General features: G+C 33.2%; 1 protein-coding gene across 1 annotated transcript in view; it reads right to left on the bottom strand.

Moving 5' to 3' along the window:
• The window catches only part of TENM1 (teneurin transmembrane protein 1), an 817,501-nt gene extending 801,200 nt beyond the window's left edge, over window positions 1–16,301 (bottom strand). Inside the window, exons 1-2 of the mRNA XM_049767088.1 lie at window positions 16,230–16,301; window positions 9,300–9,335 (exon numbers count right to left, since the gene is read on the bottom strand). Of these exons, the coding sequence (XP_049623045.1) occupies window positions 9,300–9,335; window positions 16,230–16,284 (91 nt within the window). The 5' untranslated portion in view covers window positions 16,285–16,301. The remainder of the gene's footprint in view (window positions 1–9,299; window positions 9,336–16,229) is intronic.
• Window positions 16,302–22,814: the final 6,513 nt, after the last annotated feature.

Raw genomic sequence — 22,814 nt, 5'->3', positions numbered from 1 at the left:
AAACTGCTTCTGCCAAGCGCAGTAACTGGAAATAAGTTGACAATAAAAAAATGTTTAATTCATAAATATGCAAACAAAAATGTGGGTGGGTGGGTGGATAGACAGAGGGATAGATAGATCGATGGTGGGGGAATGGATGGATGGATGGGTTCTTGAATGAATAATGGTAAGTTTTGCTAACAACTATTCTTTGTAAATAAAAATTGTAGCTTGAGTTTTTTTTTCCCACCAGATGGCGATAATTTGAGATATATACTTAGGCTGTCAACATAGAAAAGGAAAAATACTAATCAAATCTAAAATAAAGCAAAATTAAAAAACAAAAACCATAATTTAATGAGATTAAAAAAGGAATAAATGAAACATGTGTGTCCTATTTATAATCTTTGTAGTGTATGGTCATGTGGAATTTGAGGTAGGTCTTTACCATACCCCAAATTATTTTCATTCATCATTCATTCATTGAATTATTTTCATTCATCATTACCTTATAGCAAAATGTTCACTTCAAAGCAAATTTATCTACTGTAAAAGCATAGAGAACTTCTTAGATAGAATTAGTATTCTTGATTTATATTTATTCATATTCTTATATTTTCACTTGTCTTCAATTATGTTCTCCATTTTAAGTGAGGTCTCTATTGGTAGTGAGAGTGCTTCTGCACAATGCTTGTTCTTGTGCCTCCAGAAAGTCTTGCTCTACCAAAAATCATATAAAATATGCTTTCCTATGGTTCATTGATTTATATTGTAAATAACTGAGAAGAATAATATTGAACCAGTGCATACCTAAATTTAAAAGAGAATATCAATTAAGAAATTAATTTTAGATTCTAGTTCTTTGTGTGTATATTTTACTGGGAGAATATATTTCTTCATAAAGAAAATAATATGAAGATACGATCAGATAGAATTAAGCATTTCTTCTTAGTAATATTTCACCAAAACAAGCACTGATTTGAATGACACAGTATGTTCTTTAAAAATATCTTAATTAAGATCTTAAAATCTATCACTGACACATATTTGTGGAAATCAAAAACATTTTAATCCACTCACAGATATTAATATATGAAATAAAATAAGAGATGATCCCATACCTAACTAAAATAAAAATAGGAAGGTATAATTTTACCAATGTGTAATAATAATTCATTGTGCTTCCAAAGAGGCACCTATTTTCACTTTTAGGTGTTTCTAATGAAGTGATTTCATGACAGAAAAATCTTAGGTTTCCAGTTTTTCACATCCTGAAGGATTCTTCTTCATTTTACATAACAGCAAAACATTAAATTGTTTCAAAACAAGTTTATGAGGTGGAGATATATAGTGTACAAGGCGTTGACCTAAGTTCTATACTCCACACAACCTATTCACTGAAAGTTATCCATAAGTTTCAAGGAATAAGCCCTGAGCACAGCTGATTATGTAAAACATTCCCCAAATGAAAAGACATTTTCATAAATTCATAGATTAGTGAATTCATATTTCTCTCCTAAACCTTTTTTTTTTTTTAATCTCGGCACGCCCCGAGTGCAATGGGCGAGTCTCACCCTGTGGAATCCACCTTCCTGATCATGGAATTGCCCCTGCCAGGTAAGTATTGTCCTAAATCTTTTTACTATTCTCCTTGAACATATTCTTCTTGATATTTTAATGTATCCTTAAGAAACTCTTCCTATAAGAAATTAATGAATACAAATATTTTTGAGCAATAATAATAGTCTTCTCTGAATTCTAGATCCATGTTTACAATTGTCTTATGGGTAGATTCACCTGAATGTCATCTATGTTTCATATAATTAACCTGTCCAAAATGAAACTTATACTTTGCATTCAAAACCAATCTTTTTTATATTCCTTCTCTTCATGAGGGAATCACCATTCTCTCAGTTTCTAGACATGCAATTTCAGTTATTTTCTATTAAATCATTTCTGCCATGGCAATCAGTTGTGTTCATCAAGTCTCCTACACTAACATATCTTGAATATGTCTCTTTATCTACACTGATACAGTTTACATTCCACACTTAGCATGAGTTAATTTATTGACTTCTCTGAATTAAATTATTCCCAACTGCATTCAATCTCCTCCATTGTTGCTTATATAGCTACACTTAGCTTCTATATTTCTCATTACAAATATTATAACATAAAATTCTAAATGTTTAAAACCATTTTAGGGCTTAATGCTTAAAAGAAATAATTTTTTGACTCCTAAATTGATCATATTACTCTTCTCATGATTTGACTTGAAATGTACACTAAACTATGTTCTAATTTGTAATATCACCAATGATTTCATAGCTTTATAATTGTATACTTTTCATATCTACTCTTGCCAAGTGCATTCCTAATAAATCTTGAATTCACATTTTAACACCTAGATTAAATATCTTTCTATGGACCTTGCTTTCTCTTTGTATTTCTACATCTCTGCATTGATATTCAGAAATTATTTAGTACACTTAATTTTAGTGATTGTTTAATGTCAATCCACCGTTTTATGAGTTCCCTTTAAGCATAAACTAGCATTTATATCTCTGGGTTATGATTCATACATGGGAAGTGATATTAAAAGCTTACTGAGTAATAATACACTATTACAATAAAGGTAAGATGGCATCTTAGAAAACAAACTTCCTTTGTCTCCAATTTCAGTTTCATCACTACACAGAGACAAAATATGAAGCTGATTAGCTTACTGTACTGATTATATAAAATGATTAGAGTTTAGGACAAATTGTCACAAAGTGCATTTTTATTTAAATTCATAAAACACTAGGACAAGTTATTTATGTTCAATTACCATAATTCACTATTCAAAACCATAATACCATATATATAGTGTATATTCTATAAACACAAATTTTAGAGCAATATTATTATTTAAAGTCTGTGGTTACGTGGTTGTTTATACTACAGTTTTTTTCACAGATAAAGTTGTTCATGATTGAGTTACAGTCATACAATATACAACAACCTTCACATTTCCCACCATTAATATCAACAGTTTCCCTCTCACCCTTCCTGATGCCCTCTTAGCTCCCATCCATGCTCCTGGGTCTGCCTCTGGGACAGACATTTTGCTTCTCTCTCTCTGTTTCTCTTTATCCATTTCTCCCTGTAGAGCAGAATTATTGGGCACGATACATACCTCAAAACAAATTAGAAACTAAAAACAATTATTATAAGAAAAATGTTCATTTACCAGTTATAAAGAAAAATCATTTTATAATAGTTTACCCTAGTCTTTAGCTGAATGAAGAAAGATTAGAATGATCTAGTGGAAAAAGGCATACCATACCTTTACCAATTATGTGAAAAAAATAACTTAAAAGTGAGAGAAACAAAAATCCCTCACCACTGACTACAGTCCAAGAAGCAGCTGATAGAGCCTACTATCCCCCTAGGCACCTCACAGAGCTGAATTCCCTATTTACAGGACACACTGTGAGGAACAACCAATAGAACATGGCCTAACATCACTTTCTGGCAGCTAAATCCAGCTTTCTTGCCACCCTGGAGACCCAAATTTCCGGACTGACAATATACCTACAACAACATAGAAAGAGGCATTTCACAAACCAGTTAACATTCAAACAGATCAACCACCCTCAGTTTATATTCTCTCCTCATGACATTATAAAGAAAGATAAGTTTCAGGCAAGTGGTGCCCCTGAAGTCTTCAGTAGCTGGTGCCACATTCTGAAAATACAGCTAGATAGATACACATTGAAATGGTAAATGACCCCATAGGTGAAACAAATATGAGGATCAATGACACAACTAAGGAATTCAGCCACATCAACACACTGTGACAGAAGTCTAGGCAAACCATCACTAAACCAAATCTCTAACACTGAAGACTTTAGAACAACCATCCCCTCAAAGTGTAATGATCTGGAATAAAATTGAACAGAGAATTAATAAACTAAAAAGAATATGATGGAAAAAATGTAGCAACTCATTCAAGTAGAAATAAAAGTGTTAAAGAATATAGTAGCAAGTCTCAGTTTAGGAATGGAAGAAGCTTAAATTAGAATCTTGTCCACGAAGATAAAGTATAAACTTTTGGGGCCAGCGAGGTGGCGCTAGAGGTAAGGTGTCTGCCTTGCAAGCACTAGCCAAGGAAAGATCGCTACCGCGGTTCTATCCCCTGGCGTCCCATATGGTCCCCCCAAGCCAGGGGCAATTTCTGAGTGCTTAGCCAGGAGTAATCCTTGAGCATCAAACGGGTGTGGCCTGAAAAACCAAATAAAAAAAAGTATACACTTTTACCAAGCGAAGAACAGAAAATATATTAAAAGCAATGAAGTTCATTTAAGAAATATTATTTCCAATATTAGGAGAATATTAGGAGAAACAACTTCAGAATCAGAGTTATCCCAGAAGAATAGACAAGAGGGAAATGTGCGGATGGCTGGTTGAAGCAGCAGCTGAGAACTTACGAAATTTGTAGAGGGAGATTGTTACAGGAAGCAGAAATAGTTCCAGTTAAAATAAACCCAAAGAGAAAACACTGAGACTCACCATAAGCAAAACATAAAAACCCAGAGATGGACACCTTAAGGCATCTAAAGAGAAGTCAAACCTAATATCCAAGTTGAAAGAAAACATTACGATTAGGGAAAGATTTAACAAAAAAAACTATATATAAGAAGAGGATGAAATGATTTACATGTAGTACTGGATTAAAAGGATAGTCAACTAATATAGCAAACTAGCTCACTACAAAGTCAAAAGACAAAAATTAGTTTTATTCCTTTATAAAAATAATGACTCAGGAGAAAGAGATCAAAGTGTCTATCCCATTTAAAATTGTGTCAAAAGCCATCAAAAAGATAGAAATTAACAAAAGAGGTGACATATGTACACCATGAAAACTTCAAAAAATTTAATAAGGAAATTGAAGATCCAAGGAAATTGAAAAAACATCCCATGCTCATATACTTGAAGAATCAATGCCATACATAAAATTGACTATCTTACCTAATCCCTATCCAAACTCATTCCAAACACAACATTCTTCAAGGCTTAGAACAGTCAATTATAAAGTTTGTGTGGAATCATGAAATACACAGGATTGTCAAAACCTTACTGAAAAACAAGAAACTGGGAGGCATCTCATTATCTAACTTGAATCTCTACTGCAAAGCCATAGTGATCAAAACAGCATGGTGCTGGAACAAAGGAAGACATTCAGAAGAATGGGTCAGAATAGAATATCCAGTCACAACCCCCAAAATATATGATGTTAATTTTTTGACAAAAGAGCCAAGAACATGAAATGTAATAAAAACAGCTTCTTCACCAAATAGTGCTTGGACAATTGGATAATCACATATAAGAAAATAAAGATTGGGACCAAATTGATAACACAGAAGGTAGGGAGGGCATTTGCCTTGCATGCAGCCAACCTAGTTTGATTCTCTGGCATCCCATATGGTCCCCTGAGCCTACTATAGTGATTTCTGAGAGCAGAGCCAGAAGTAATTCCTAAAGACCACAAGGTATGCCCCTCCAAAAAAGAAGAAAACAAAGATTGATCTATATCTCACATCTTACACAAAAGTTGATTCATAGTGCATCAAAACTTTGAAATCAGACCCGAATCCATAAAGCACATTGAGGAAAATATAGGCAAAACACTCCGATACTTAGACCTCAAAGGAGTTTAAAATGATCTGATACCAAAATCAAGGACTATAAAAACAAATCTGAATAAATGAGACTACATTTCTGTATGGCAAAAGAAACATGGGCTAAAGTGGGAGAAAATATTTTCACTAAATACATAAGATAAAGGATTAATATCTAATATATACAAAATACAATGGTTATCTACACAAAACATAAAAAAAATCCCGTTATACTGGCAGGCTGGAGAGGATGGTGATGGCATGAAATAAATTCTGGAAAAGTTGGTGGAAGAAGGTTGATAATGATAGTTAGATTGGTCCTGAAATATTGTATGTATAAAAACACAGCTATGCTGTTTTTTTTTTGTTTGATTTTGGGTCACACCTGGCAGCGCTCAAGTCTTACTCCTGGACTGTGCTCAGAAGTCACTCCTGGGAGGTTCAGGGACCATATGGGATACTGGGGATCAAACCCCTGTTTACCAAGTGCAAAACAAAGGACATACCCACTTTGTGATAGTTCCAGCCCCTAAAAACTCAGCTATGAACAACTTAGTAAATCTGAAAGGTTTACATTTTTTTAAAGAAAATAAAAGGATATTAGGCCATGAATCTTTTAAAGTCCCAGGTTGTCATTCTGATTTGAAGACATGATAAAACTTTTCTCAACCAAATAATAGCTATGGGCTTTGAATCCAGCTTGGATAGAGAATATTGAATAGTCTCGTATAAGTACCAAATGCCCAATAACAAAACAACAAAACTCCTCTTGGATAAAGGACAAATAGATTACTTCATATAAATAATTTCTCTTAGAGTAAAAAATACTGGACGCTCCTATTAAAGGTCATAAAATGTGTATGGATCAGGAAACAAAATTCAATATAATGCATCTAACAAGAGACACACTCGAACTCTCACAATAAAGAGGTGCCCAGTGTAAAAGGTTGGAAAACAATTATAAGGTTAATAGGACACTAAGAAACACACAAAAATCAGATTCCCATATTGGTACTGAATCTAAGGGCAATCAAAGTAAAGAAAGTACTGAGATAAGAACAATAATAATATGCTGGATAATGGACCAAAAGATCAAAAGAATTTAACTCATCAATACATATGTATCCAGTGCAAGGGTCGCCAAGTTTATTAAGCAATTGCTTATACATCTGAGGAAATACATTGGTGGCAACAAAATAAAAGTGCAAGATGCTAACATGCCATTACCATTTTATTGAACCGATGAATCATAGAACATCAACAAGGGACAAGTCCCTTAAATGACAAATTGGAATAAAAGGATAATAGACATTAGTAGACCAAAAACCACCGGAAATAAGCAAATAAATGATCTTCTCTGGTGTAAATGGAACATTCTTCCAAATAGGCCTAGAGTGGGGCACAACTTAAATATTATAAAGTCACAAAAATAAAATTATAAGTATTTATATAATAATATAATGAAGGTAGAAATTAGCCATAAAAAGAAATCAAATCAGGGAAACCCAAATCAAGATGACATGAGATATCATCTACATCAGTAAGAAAGGCACATATAAAAATCCTAAACACTTGGGACCAGAGAGATAGCACAGCAGTAGGATGTTTGCCTTGCATGTGGCTGACCTGGGAGAGACCTGGGTTCGATCCCTTGCATCCCATATATGGTCCCCGAGCCTGCCAGGAGTGATTTCTGAACACAGAAGCCAAGTGTGCCCCCCCAATTGTAAACAATTGATGTTGGTGGTTAAAAAGGAAACTTTTATCCACTTCTGTTGGGAATATTCTTTGGTTCAATATCTAAAGACAATGAATATATGAGCAGAAGGACCAGTCCATGGTAGAAAGCTTGTCACAAATAGCAGGGGAGTGCATTTAGGGCAGAGAAGGGACCATTATGATATTGTCACTATGACAATGACAGTTGAACGATTGCTCTGGACAAGAACTGGGTATAAGATGATAAGTATTAGAAAAACAGTGTCTAAAAGGAAAAATAATGGAAGAGAACTAGAAAGACAATAAAAATGCCTGCCATGAATGCAGGCAGGGAAGAGGTCAGGTGAGGATAGGAGGGAAATTGGAGAAATTGGTGATTGGAAATGTGCATTGGTGAATGGTGTTATACATTATATGATTAAAACCCCATCATGAACAATTTTGAAAAATAATTAAAAAATAAAACTATCGATATTTCTCAGAGATGTAAGACTAGACCTGCCATACAAACCAGTGAGTCTACTACTTGTTATGAAACCCAAAGAAAATTCATTCCAAAAGACACATGCATACAATTATTCATTGAGATGCTTAGCATAATATTTAGGATATTGAATACACATACCTACTCAATGACAAATGAATGGATAATGAAGACATATATTTATACATCTATATACTAAATTGAATACTATGTAGCTTGGATAGAGCTTGAGGATATCATGTTTCATGAAGTGTTAGGAGCAAAATTTAAGATAAAGAAGACAGAGTGGGGCAGTTTATAACCTTTAAACACAGACTGCTGGAACTCGAAGTTTAAATACAACCCTGATGGAGGGTACTATATTTACTTTATTTCTATTTCTTCTGGAAGAATCTTACTTTGAGAAAGTCCATTACAAATATGTTTGCCCTGATGTATTAATGTCCTCATATATTTAAAAGTCTATCTGGATATATTAAGATACTTATGCATTGGAATAAAAGCATGTTGTTCTTTTCCTGATGCTTACTGTTCTAACCAATTAATTTTTGCATGGAGGATAGTCGAAGCTCTGTGAGCAGTCTGCGAGGCTACTAAGCCCTTGCCTCCATGATTTTCTTCTCTTATTTTTGTCTCTTTTCTAAATGCTCACAATATCATTGACTCAGACCTGTTCACCCCCAGACTGGTCCTCAGTTGTGCTTTAAGTCAGAAGAAGAAGTACCAAATGATCTCAGCTATTCATAGTACAAAGAAATACAGGGCAAGAGAAAGTAAAGTACCAAAAGGACCTTACACCATAGAAATTAGTATAAGGAAGTGATCTTACGTTCTTTATTAGGAAGAACTTTGTAAATAACTTTCTTAATAAAATAAATTATTTTTAAAAAGAAACAAAAAGCTCTGTTTTGAAATTCAGCAACATACATTTAAAAAAACTATTGTGTCAATAAGAACTCCAAGAAGATATAAAAAGATTCTTTGATAGTAATAAGGTTGAAAATAAAATATGTCAAATCTTTGATATACAGAAAATGCAGTATTACATAGGAAGTTCATAGTAATACCAATTTATATCAGCAAACAAAAAAATACACAGAAATAATGTAACCACGCAAAGAAAAACTAAAAAAGATTAGCAGCAGAATCTGAAACTAAATGTGAAGAAGTTAATAATAAAAAAGAGATCCAAAATTAATGATATAGAAAATTAGAGAATGATTTAAGGAATAAATGAAACCAGAAGCTGTTTATTGAAATGACTTATAAGTTTGATAATGGTTTAGATAGACACATGTGAGGGAAAAAAGAGAAAAAATTCAAATAAATTTGATCATAAATGAAAGGGAAGCAATGATGATAAATACTTCAGAAATAAAACAAAAAATATAAGAAATCTTTAAGCCATGAAGCTGGAAAATCTAGAAGAATTGGATGCAGTTTAAAAATCTTACCATCTCCCGACACTGAATCAAGAGGATGAAGGAAACCTGAAAAGAACAATCACAAGTAAGGAAATTGAAAAAGTAATTAAAAGTCATCTCAAGGGGTTCTGAGGGAAAGGTGTCAGGGTTTTTAGTGGAGGAATGTGGATACACTGATGATGGGTATGGTGTTAGAATTATGCAATAATGATAAAACATTATTAACATTATTGCAAACCACAGAATCTCAAATTTTAAAGAAAAATTAAATGTATTTTCAAAATTCATTCCATGAATTGAAGTCAGATACACTGGGTTCCCCATTGATCTCTATGAACTCTCGCTAATTTCTGCTAACCTATACTCCTCAATGATAGAATAAACTTCTTAAGAACAGTTTCTATAAAGTTAGCATTGCACTAAAATCAAAAGGAGGCAAAAATGTTAATAAAAAGTAAATTCCAAACAGAAATACTTAATTAACACTGATGCAAATAGAATCTCTTCAGAATCTTAGGAAAACTAATCCAAAAATCTATCTAAAAGATAGAATATCATATTCAAACAGAATTCATCCCAGTGATGCAAAAATAGTTTAATATATGCATGCCAACTTAATAACAGATATTAACAAAAGTCGATATGAATGTCACATGTTCAGATTAAATTATAAAGAAATAACTTTCGACAATACTGAATATCAAGTCATGATAAAAATATAGCAAAAAGGATAATATGAATATACAATAATATAGTAATATCTGTATACAAAAATACAGACAAAATCATTTTAAATTACAAAATAGTTTCTCTGAGTTCAGTCACAGGCAAGTATGGCAACTTTTCCTACTACTATTCTATATACTTTTTACAATCCTACAAAAGCAGACAGACAAGAAAAATAAATATAAAGGATTTTATTTTAATTAAGAAACCTAATTTCAAGAAATAAGGAATATTTGATAATATACATAGTATATTACTTATGTATAAAGATACGTAAAGATTCCACACACAAAATCCTGGATACTATATACCAATGAAGCAAAGAAGAAACTACAATATCAATACACAACTCTGTTGTGTTTCTATGAAGAACAAACTAGAAAAGAACAAGTATTTTGAAAAACACAAAATATATAAGAATTAACTTAGAAAAATTCACATTTTAAAAATGAGTAACCTACCCAAAATGCTATGCATATTTAATGCTATTCTCATCAAAATAATAATGGCTGGGTCTTGGATGATAGTACATAAGGTAATGTGCTTGCTTTGCATGTAGACAACCCATGTTTGATCTCAGGCACCATATTTAGTTCCCCAAGCCCACTAGGAGCAATTCCAGAGTGCAGATTTAGGAGTAAGTTCTGTGCACTGCAAGGTAAAGCCTCCGTAAAATACATATAGATGTAATTCTTTACATACTTTTTGAGCAAATCCTTCTAAAATTTGTATAAAGCCATTAAAAACCATAGTTAAAGAATTTCTGAGAAAAAAGAGATCACAATGCCCGATTTTAAATCATACTATAAAGTAATGGTAATCAAATTGGTGTGGTACTGGAAGTGGATTAAAGACTTTCAGATTATACCAAAATCTATGAAATTCATTGAAGAAAACATACTAGACAGAACTATTTAGTATATAGGCCTCAGAGATTCTTTGATAATTTGACTAGACTTGAAAAGATCAAACAAAACAAAATCTTAACCTACTTTGGACTGCATCGAACTTAATTTTTATCAGATAAAGTAAATATGGCCTACAGCTAAAATATATCATTTTAATTAGGTTTCATTAAAAATATTTAACTATATTAATTGTAGTCTTGTTTTTAATTTGCAAAATATCTATATTATCAGCCATCAGATAAATGCCTAATAACAAATATATAATAAAACACTCTGAAACATTAAAAACACAAAAATAGCATTATAAAAAAAGGAATATGAGATGAATGTATATTTCCACAAAGATGATATATGGTAAGTCAAGGATAATAAAAAATCTTCATTGTCACTTGTTGTCAGATAAATGCAAATCAAAATGACAATAAAATATTATTTCACACATTTAGTATCACATATATAAAAAAGAATGCTAATAGATAAGAAAACAAAAGACAGAATGTTAATAATATCATGGGACAATAGAGGTGAGGATCAGGAAGAAAGATTATGACAAAGAGAGTTAAATTCAGTTAGGGTAGAGAAGGGTCCACTATGAAAATGATAGTTGAAACTGATCACTCTGGATCAGAAGTGGGTTCTGAAGGTGGATAAAGTGACATGCTTGGCACTCTTTCATTAACAAAAGTGCAAACCACAGTTTCAAAAAAGAAAAGAGAGAGAGAAATAAAATTCCTTGCCCCTGAAGATGATAGATAGCTGATGGGGGGTAATTGGGAAATTGGTGGTAGGAAATACGCACTGTACTGCAAACCAATGTGTGTACGAGGAAAAAAGGAAGTGCAAAAAATAGAAATAGCTAGAGAAAAGAAAATGGTATGCACCACAGACAGGAAGGGGAGAGGACATTGGGGAGGGTGACAAGGAAACTCTAAACATTGGTTGCAGAAAGTGTGCACTGGTGAAGGTTGTTATATATTAAATTACTGAAATTAAATCACGAACAACTTAATCTGTGAAAAACTATTATGAACGTTGTAACCACAGTGTTCAAATTTAAAAAAGAATAAAAATAAGCAGTGCTGGCAGTGATGAGGTGTAAAAAATATTAATAATGGATGAACCTTCTTTCACTCTGAGAATATAATCTGGCTGAGTTTCTGTGGAAAATAATGTAGATTCATTTTTATTAATGACTTTTTTCTATGTAACTCAATTATGACCTTCTTTACATCTATTCCAAGATTTAAAATGCTATTTTTTTTAAAAAATACTTGCATGCCTTTGTTCACTGCAGCTCTCAGTAGGATAGCCAAAATATAGAAACACCCAAAATGCTCAAAAACAAATAAATTCAAAAAGAAATTCTGTATCTATACATTATGGAAGACAATAAGCAAAGAAGATACCATGCAGTTAGCTGCAAATTGTAATTAAGAGGTAGAACTGATAAGTGAAATAATTTAGAGGTAAAAGAATATTGGATAATCTCACTGATGGGTAATGTACAGGGAAAAAATAGAATTAAACAATGGCAAATAAAATCATTTTACCTTTGATTTCAAAATTGAGATTTCTAAGTAATGGATGGAGGACATAGGGGAAGGAGGAAGAGGTGAACTAAAAGTTACAGGAGGCCTGGCTGTTGAGAACATGCCCCTAAATGCTGAATAATCAGTAATAATGCTTTAAATTCCTAGATGACTTCATTTGTTGGATGCTGTCATCCCTATAAGAACACACCAATTTAACAGGATGAACAGCTACCAACAAGAGCTTAATATATCTTCTGCTATTGTATTCATGACTTCAGTAGAGATACAATTTTCACAAATGTGCTTGCTACTGTACTTTTTCTTTTTTCTTTCTTTTTGAAACTTTTTCTTCTCTTCCTTTTCATTTGTTTTCTTTCTATTTTTTAAAACACATTGCTCTCACTTACTGAAAACAAATATATTATGGACAACTATAACAACTATATGATGTATTTTCTTTAAATGAAGTAAAAAAGAAAAACCGAAGTGGAGAATCTGGTGCATTTTGGTCCTGGTATTTTGAATTTGTACTCTGCAGTCTCATACTACTATAATAATTTTTAACTAAACCAGATTCTCCAATCATTTGTATAATTGTGTGGGGGGGATATTTCACACTTCTCCTTTTGCAATTATCCTTAAGTGAATTTGTTTAAATAAATTAATTATATTACTCTATTGGTGTGTTTAATATTTGTTGTTGGCATTTATGTCCCTGTACTTCAACTCATGTTCTGTGGATCAAAATGCCTCTTTTTTGTTCATCTTCCAATTTTTTCTCCCAGTTATATAGCATTACATTGTTTTGAACATTAAATTTAATAAATAAATTATTATATACATTCATCTTGTTTATGTCTTAGCCTCCAGCAAGTCCAGAATATATTTCTTGTATTATCCTCCAGGATTAAAAAAGCCAGTAAGTTAACTCATTTTTTAATTTTTATTTATCTATTCATGTTCTTTCAGTTTTTGGATTACATCTGGCGGTAGTCAGGGTTTACTCCTGGCTTTACACTCTATATCAATTCTGGAAAGACTCGGAGGAACATATGGGTTGCCAGAGATTGAATCCAGGGGACCATATGGGTTGCCAGGGATTGAATTTGAGTCAGCTGTGTGCAAGGCAAGCTCCCTGCCCACTGTACTATTTTTCTAGCCCCTATAGTTAACTTTTAATGTCAATTTAAATGTTAGTATAAATCATTAAAATTTTGGATCAATATAATTTGAATAGAATTTTATGATTCTTATTAAAAGAGAGGGTTTTAAAATTTGTATTAAATGCCCTTTCCATGGTTATATTTAAAAAGCAGATTAAAAGCCCAATAAGTGGGTTTAATTTGACAGCAAATTGTTCCTTAAATGAAAGCAATAGTGCTCACATTATAAGCAAACTATAATATAGCAACCCATCAACAAAATTTTTCATTGCTTTCCTAAATTATTATATTCTTATAAAACCTTTTATAAGTCAGAAACAGTAAAGCAAAAAATTTAGATGGAGCATTATTTTGTGTTTCTCTCCCCCTGTAAATCACCTAACAAATCAGATTCAATAAGCTGTAAATCAAAAGCATTTTAACGTAGAATCAGGAGTGATGTGACAAATACAGATGCTAAACTCTCCTTTAAATTATTTATATCTAAAGTGTTAGGATATAAGTACATTAAAAAATCCTGAAAGTCACCAAACACTGTCAGGCTGGTTGGGGGTGATCCTTAACAGGACCTGTCCAAGCAATGCTGCATCACTGGGCCTGAACATTGAACCATCTGGGGAAGATTTGTTGTGCCAGTCTAGCAATTCTGGCTACTGCTGTCTCTATGACAGCTTGATGCAAAACAAATGCTGAATGCTATCTTCACCTTTTAGTGTAAAAGTTAAAAATCTCCTGTCTGTTTAATAAAAATCAGTATTTGTGGAGATTTCAGGTAAAAGCAAAGTAGCATAATGTGAACCCTCAAAAATTGAATTATGATGATCATCTCTTTGTTAAGTCTATAATCTACAACCACCATATACACAACCATAAAATCATATGCAAGCACCATAAAAAGCCAAGTTATATACAAAGACGATGACTCCTGAAAGTATAGGAGAGCACATACATGATGAAGTAGTGATTGTAATGGAACAATTTTACAACAAGGTTCTGTGGCAAAGATGTTGATGGGTAGGCCTTGAGGTATGGTTTAATAAAGACAGAAGGAAATAGCAGGGAAGGGCATTTTCCAAGGAAAAGATAAGAGCATGGCAAAGAGATTAAAATAAGACAAATTAAGATCCAAGAAGATCAGAGAGGAAAGGAAAATAGTCTACGTAACACAGCGCAATGTAAATAAAGATGGAAAAGAGAAAATAGATTTTAGAAACGTCAAAGATAGACCCACTGAAAGAGGCAGCTATTGAAAATACATGCACATGAAGGAAGAGAAGTGGAATATTAACAATTACTACTGTTTAAGATATAGGCATGATATTATGAGTATTATTATAATAGCTTCCATTTCAGATACATTTAAAATTGCCAGTGGGTCATTCATTTGTAAATGCCCAACAGATAACTGGAAATTTTGTACTAGAGTTCACAAATGATAATGGGACTTAAGATAAATATTGGGAAGTCCCCTAAGTAGATGTAATCATTGCAGCTATATGAATAAACATGATTTCAAAGGGCCTGAGCATTTATCTTCAAATTTAAGCAAACATAAAAATAATCCTAGAAAGCTTTGAAAACAGAGTAAGCACTACCACTAAGCTTCTGGAGCTTGAGAATTTTCATTCTAGAAAGATTGTCAGTACTGCTGCTGCTACTTCAGGGTCCAGACTCTGAGTACCACTAATGTAGAAAATCAGAACTACTTCAGTGAAAGCTTAAATTGAGGTCTACTTACCAAAAATGTAACTAGGATAATGTCTGCCTAAAATATTTTCTAATATTAGTTATATAAAAACTAAAGTAAATATTAAGATCTATTTCTATGTACCTGTTTTCTAATTACTAGAAACTGTTTTCAGTCCCTAAGACAAATTCAGAGAATATCTGAATATCTTCCACATTATGGCTGTAGTAAAAAAGGATGTCAAGCAACCCTTATTTTTTCTTTTAATTCTTTGTTTTGGTTTTTGAGTCATTCCTGGTAGTACTCAAAGCTGACTATTGACTGTGCTCAGGGATTTTGCTTGGAGGTGTTTGAGGGACTATATATGGCTCAGGAATTTTACTCTGGCCACTTGCAATACAAGCATATTACCTGCTTTACTAAATTTCTGATCCCCTTATTTTTTTTCGAAGAACTTTGTTATACAGGACTTCAACCCTATTACAAAACTTTCTGGGCCCCCTTTTTTGGTGCTCACCTTAACCTCTCTATAGTGCTTTGAAAGCCAAATATTTGTTGGAGATTTTTATCCTTATAATCAAAGACTTGAAAAGCACTTTGCTGTTTATTTTCATCTTATTATAAATTTATATTATTATACATTTATTTCTCAGTCTGTAAAGGGTTGCTTGTAAGATTAGATGAGTTTTAATGCTCTGAATAGACAGAACATTGTTATATAAAAATCAATTATTCATATTAAATTTGTAAAAAAAAATAATAAACCACCTGTAACCTACAACCTCAGCTATATTGGCATATGAAACAGATTTACTAAGCTGATGTAAGCAGTACAAGATATTGAGAAGTTAATATTGGCAAATTTGATTCTGGAACATAGGTACATAGAAGTTCTTAATAAGAAATAACGCTAGTTATAAAAACCCAAAAATAAAACCACATACCTTGAGTAGATTTTTCTACTTCTTTTCTCTTCCTATTCTGGCTGTTGTAATTCATTCTCAACTCCTGGTTATACTCATGTAGAGTTTCTCTGGAGTTGTAAGACTGCCTTGGTTTTCTTCCATCTTCACTCTCATCAGAGGAACTAGTATATGCTAGATCCATTTCATGCTTGGATTTTGAGAGCGGTTGATAGGGTTTACAGTCTGTTTGCTCCATCTCTGAGCAGCAAGCTCAGTTTCATGGAAAACAGAAAGAGGAACTCCTTCAATGAAAGCAGTCCTGTAAGAGAGAGAGAGAGAAAGAACAAAACACAAGCCTTCTTTAGATTTGTCCTTTCACAAGGAAATGCATCTGGCAAATTTAGAATTGATCCTGATAACACGATCAAAGGACTGGAGCAAAAGACAAACTAGATGACATGAAGCTAGCCCGAGGCAATCATAATACTCTGTGTGACACACTCATTGTCAAGCATTTAGGACTCAGCTGCAGGTTGTAACATCAGGAAATTCTCAAGGTAATAGAGGTTTCAAAATATTTATATTGGAAGGAAAATCAAGGGCAATGCTGTTTTCTGGAGTGTGTGGGTTTTTAATGTTAAAGGTAGTGATCAGATTAAAATTCACCAGGAGATTTGAAAGTAGCTGGGATACAAATATTAACCCAACGCATCCTACGTTTGAAATAAAAGCTGACAAGAGAACTACATTAAAAAAGCATATTCTTGCCTCTGTTTCAATATTACATTTTAAGACAGGCTCTGAGGAAGGAAGGATTCTGAAGCAGAGAGGCTCATGAAATAAAGTGTCCTTGAGGAAAACTGAGTTCTTTGTGTTCATATTGTGGTTTTTTGAGCCTCAGGCTTGCAGAACGTTTTTAATGAGTTAGATAGTGTTAAATTTCTGTTCTTCATAGTTCTGAGAGGATGTAAACAGCAATTCTGGTGAGTTTACTGGTTTAAGATCTGTATCATAGAAATCATATTTGGAAATATACATTTTAAACTTCACAATAAATTCCTGAAAGAATCCCCCATTTCTGCACAGAAGCCTGACCTAGGAACACCAAAATCTGTAAGGGCAAGTTCAGGAAATACCCATTCTTTTTTTTTGTTTTGTTTTGTTTTTTTGTTTTTTTTGTTTTCTCTTTTTTTTTAATTTTATTTAAACACCTTGATTACATACATGATTGTGTTTGGGTTTCAGTCATGTAAAGAACGCCACCCATCACCAGTGGGAAATACCCATTCTTACTTAGCCAGCAGGTTTGACAAGCTCAAAGTACAGCTGAAACACCCTATAAAAATGTTCTTATTTTCATTTTTCATATTATTTTATTGTCATTTTTATCCATAGCTGCAACTTTGCAACTTGATTCTTTCATGCAATATTCAAAAACCTAGCTTAAAAGCAAATAATGTTGTTTTTATTTCGCAATAAAATGGACTCCTTCATTTCTCTTCAGCTCTATATGTGTTTTTTTTAAATATCTTGGTGATGGCTACCTTACTGTACAGTACTTCACCTTTTGTAATCCTTATTCTATATAGGACAAACACAGAGAAAAGGAAACCACTTAATAAAGGCTTATGGATTGACTGATAAGAATTCCATGACTTATAACACCGTGTAGAATAAGTGAAGTTTGACAAATATAAGTCTCATTTCCATAACAAAATATCAAGTTATTTCTATGGATTCAGAATCTGTCTCAGGCCTCTCTATCTGCAACAACAAAAAGCTATTGGAGTCATACATAATAGAAACTATTTAATTCCAAACTACAAATTATGTAAATGGTTTACAGAGACAACTACAGTGGTTTAATTTGATAACAGAAATGAAGGTACTGAGAGAGAAAAGAAAGTTTTTTTTAAATTAATATATCCTATGATTCCAAAATAATTTAACCTCCTGCCATCATTTGGTTCCACATACTCGGCTCATCTTCAGTTTGTAGTTCCAACATATCTTTTTTTCTAATCACAGACTTTACTCTACCTGAATATAAAAGGCATTTCAAACCTATGCTCAAAATGGAATTCCTGACTCTTACACTTCTCAAATCTTCTCGTCTCATGGTCTACTCTATTTTCATAAATTGCTACTCTGTTGTTCCTTGTGCTTCAGATTATCAAAATTGAAGCCATCCATGATTCCTTTATTGACATTGCATGGGCAATGTATCAGAAAATGTTATTGGTTTTATTGGCTTTGGAATATATCTACAAACAACACTATTTATCCTATGTTTCCACTTGCCCATGGCCACATTGGTTCAAACCATTACTCTCTCATTTGAATTACTGCAATAGTTTCTGTCTTAACTGAGCTGTTTCTTCATTGCTTCTTTCTAGCACATTTCCTACACTATAGTTAGAATAAAGCTTTTGAAATCTCTTTTTTGTATGTGTCTCTTCCATTTAAACATTGATGAATCCCCATTTTCTTCCATGGAAAGGTTTATATCTTCAAAATTATATGAAAGACTTCTATAAAGTCTACCTTTTATTATCCATAGTCTCTTAATATCTCCTTGTAATTTACTCAAATCTTCTACACAGATGTACTAGCCATCTTGCTCCTTATGGAATTATTAGGCATATTTCAATCTCAAGACCTTTAGCCTCTCACAATAAATAAAAAAAGAAATTCACTTTTAATACTCTTCCCTGTTTTTCTTAGCACATATTGCCAAATGACACATTGTATGTTTCATTTACTGCCTGCCATTTATCTCTCCTCACTTAAACATAACCTTGGTTCAAGGATGTGGTTTAGTGATACAACATTTGACTTGTGTGTATGAGACCCTGAGTTAAAATTCCAGCTCTACATGGTCCCCAAGCACTACGATGGGCAAAGTCCCAAGTATCACTGGGTGTGGTCCAAAACAAAAACAAGACTAGAATATAATCTATACAAAGGTGGTATGGGGAATCTTGAGAAAGAGGAATAATTAAAACTTTCAATTGGTTATTTTAAAACTCACTTGCATAGGATAGAGTCACTTAGATAACAATGTCGGCAAAGAAAGCAGATAAGTTATCTATGTGCATATATATTTTAAAAAAAGGCCATTGGCAAAGAGATCATGTTTTTAAGATGGTGTGAACAGATGATGACACGGATAAGCAGATCTCAAGACAAGTAAGTGACAGATTGTATAACGGTATGAATAGTCAATATGGATCAACAAGGGTTAATGTCATAGTACAGTTGCCTTGAATGGCATGACCTGGTTTCAATACCTGGCATACCAAATGGTCTCCCCAGCACTGTCAGAAGTGATCTATGAGTATAGAGTCAGGGTCACCCCTAAGCAAATCATTGGATGTGGCCCCAAATCCAAACAGTAAAACTAAAATTGTAGATCAACAGAGAACAGTGATGACAAGAGAAAGAAGTAAAATGAAACTGCCAGAAATAGATTGAGTGGACAAACCACATATATGGGAAAGAGAAGATTAATTAAGTATGAAACAGTGAGAAACAACACATGAAACTTGGGGAACAGTGACAGAGCCCTTGAGGTCACTATCCTGATACGGAGCTTCCTGCTCCTGGGGCTTCTATAAACCACAGAGATATTCTTATGTGGGATATGAAATAAAAAGCCATTAAATGAAAAAGTTGTAGCACTGAAAACATCAAGTGTTTGGTGTAATAATTTTTACACACTGTCCACCAGGACTCCTAAATTAGCTTACTCTGATACAATAAAGATGCATATTTTTCTTTGATCTTAGTTGTTCTGTCCCCAGAATAAGGATGGTGTATAGAAAATGTTAATATTCTATGAATCTATAAATAAATGAATAAATAGTTGCCAAGAAACTACAAGAGGGCTTAGTAGAGAGAATGTAAATAAATATTCTGTAGTTTCTGACCTCACCATAACCATAACCTACTGCAAGTTAAAGACAACTCTACTAAAATAAACAACTCTATTACAAAGCAGATGAAATGATCCTGATGAGAATAAAATCAAGTTTTATCACCAACATTCACAAGGTCTCTCTCTAATTTGATTTATCTGTTTATCATCAACACCATCACCACAATCACTGAAATTCCTTTGAGGATCTATTATATAAGGCCAATTTAATTTCTTTCTTTTTATGTCCCCCATATAATATTCTTTAGATAGAAGTTTCTGAATTTTAGGCTTTATCTTTGCTATAAACACTTCAGAGATGTAAACTGAGAGAATGAACCACAAACACACTTTTGCACTTAAAGATTAGACTTGCATCTAAAAAAGCAGTCATCAACAAAATATACATTACTAAATTTTTCAAGATATATATTCTTTATTCATTATGGAATAAAGTACATGGTCTGTATTCATTTTCACAGAAGGGCACGGACAATGATTTAAATCAAATAACTCATTAAAAATAACTAAATGATCTCTTTATAAAAAGATAGCATAGGAATTTTTAAAACACATTTCCCAAATCTCACTTATTCTTTCAATAAAACATTTGGCTCATTATGGTTGAAATTAATATGTTATGAATATGGCCAAAACTAATGCTCCCTCTTAAGCCATATTTAATTATTGATTTACAATTATATAAATAACATTGAAACCTAAATAGTTACATTTTAGGAGCATTTTTGGGGGAGTAACAGTTGCTGTACTTGTGGCTTACCCATGGGAAAGTACAGAGGACTATATGGGGTGCCCATAAGTGAACTTCACAAACTGAATGAAAGGCAATCGACTTAGCCACTATACTACATATCTGACCACTGAGAATTCAATTTAACAATGGAAAAAATCCACCTATAATGCCTCTTGTTTTGATGTCTTGGTAACTATGATTTATCATGTTAAGTTCACTTCGAATCACACTGATTTTTATTTATCAGATCTTAGACATTCTTTTTGGTCTTAACATATTTTTTCAATATGAAAATTTCTAAAAGAAAAGGACAGATAGACTCACAGAGGGAGGGAGTGGAGAGAGAGATTTTTGTAGTCATTTTAAACCATTCTTGAGTTCTAATCACAGCTATTCACAGGTATGAATCAGCAAGAAATGTCACACCTATTCAAGGTTATTGAGTATCCTTGGAAGCAATCTTCTCTTAAAGCATAAAATTGGTATAAACCAAAGAAAAAATAATCTTTCCTTGCTTCCTGACCCTCAGCCACATCTTCTTGTCTTAAAACTTGCATCAGTGAACCCAGAGGGCAAAGAAAATAGTCCAGGTCATTTTAGGCAGAGAATGTAAAGGCTCACACCTACTCACAGGCCTAGAGCTATGAAAGAACATAATTATGCTATTTGAAAAGAACATAAATTCATCCATATTATTGTAGTTTTAGAAGTAAAATTGAAAAAATTAGTATTTTAAACTTCTAAAATTTGGAAGCAAAATAATTCTAAAATGATTTTATGAAAAACATCTAAGATGAAAGACAGGCAAATATTTGCTTAACAAATTTTGGAGGGAAGAACAACCGGTGACACTCAGGGGTTACTCATGGCGATGGGCTCAGAAATCCTTCCTGACTTGGGGGACCATATTGAATGCCAGGGGATCAAACTGCAGTCTATCTGGGTCAGACGTGTGCAAGGCAAAAGCCCTATCATTGCTCATGCCCCAGCTTAATAAATTTTAGTGTACATGTTATCCTGAATGTCTACTGGCAAAGTTCAGATATTACTGCTAGCTCTGTGCTCAGAAATCACTCCTGACAGTGCTCAGAGACCAAATTAGGGTTGATCAGAATAAGACAAACCTTAATCACTATACTATCTCTCTGATACAATTATAAATTTTCTTTATGATTTTGATTGAGGCACCAGGATTTACGATAGTGTTCATGTAGCTTTTCTTGCCACAGAATTCTAACAAAACATCTGCCACCAAGAATCTTCTTTCCTCCACCAACTCCCCTTGGTAAACTCAGTTAAAATCCAATTTTTATGTTGCTGTTGGCCATTTGATCTTGCCTAACTAAGTTTCCTTATAAAACATATGTAAGGTAAAACATGTTTTATTTGTTCCCTTCTTCTGATTGACTTCACTTGCACTATATCCTTTAGTTTCTTTTGTTGTTGTTGTTTTGTTTTTTTTTTTGAGCCTCACACGGTGATTCTCAGGGGTTACTTCTGGCTTTGTGCTCAGAAATCGCTCCTGGATCTGGGGATATATGGGACCCAGAATCAAACCCAGATCCCTCCTGGATCAGCCATGTGCAAGACAAATTCCCTACCACTGTGCTATAGCTCCGGCCCTATAACCTCTAGTTTCATCTCTTCAGTGACAAGCTGCAAACTGTATGATTTCATCTTTCCTTATAGTGGAGTAGTACTCAATTGTGTGTGTCACAATTTCTTTATCTACTCAAGTTATTCCATATTTGATTTGTTTCCAGAATTTTGCTACTGTGAGCAGACCTATAAGGAACACGGGAGCACAGATGTATTTCAGAAATCAGTGTCAGGCAACTGAACTGGAAGCAAAGAAGCAAAACTGTTGGGACTAATTCTTTCTTTCCATACTGGCTTAGGCAGCTGACATTCCCCAAAACAGTATATGAGGGTTTCATTTACCTCCATTCACACT

The sequence above is a fragment of the Suncus etruscus genome, chromosome X (assembly GCF_024139225.1).
Source record: "Suncus etruscus isolate mSunEtr1 chromosome X, mSunEtr1.pri.cur, whole genome shotgun sequence".
In the NCBI taxonomy this organism is placed as follows: Eukaryota; Metazoa; Chordata; class Mammalia; order Eulipotyphla; family Soricidae; genus Suncus; species Suncus etruscus.
Note: the sequence above shows the minus strand (reverse complement) of the source record. Positions and strands in the feature narration are given on the sequence as shown.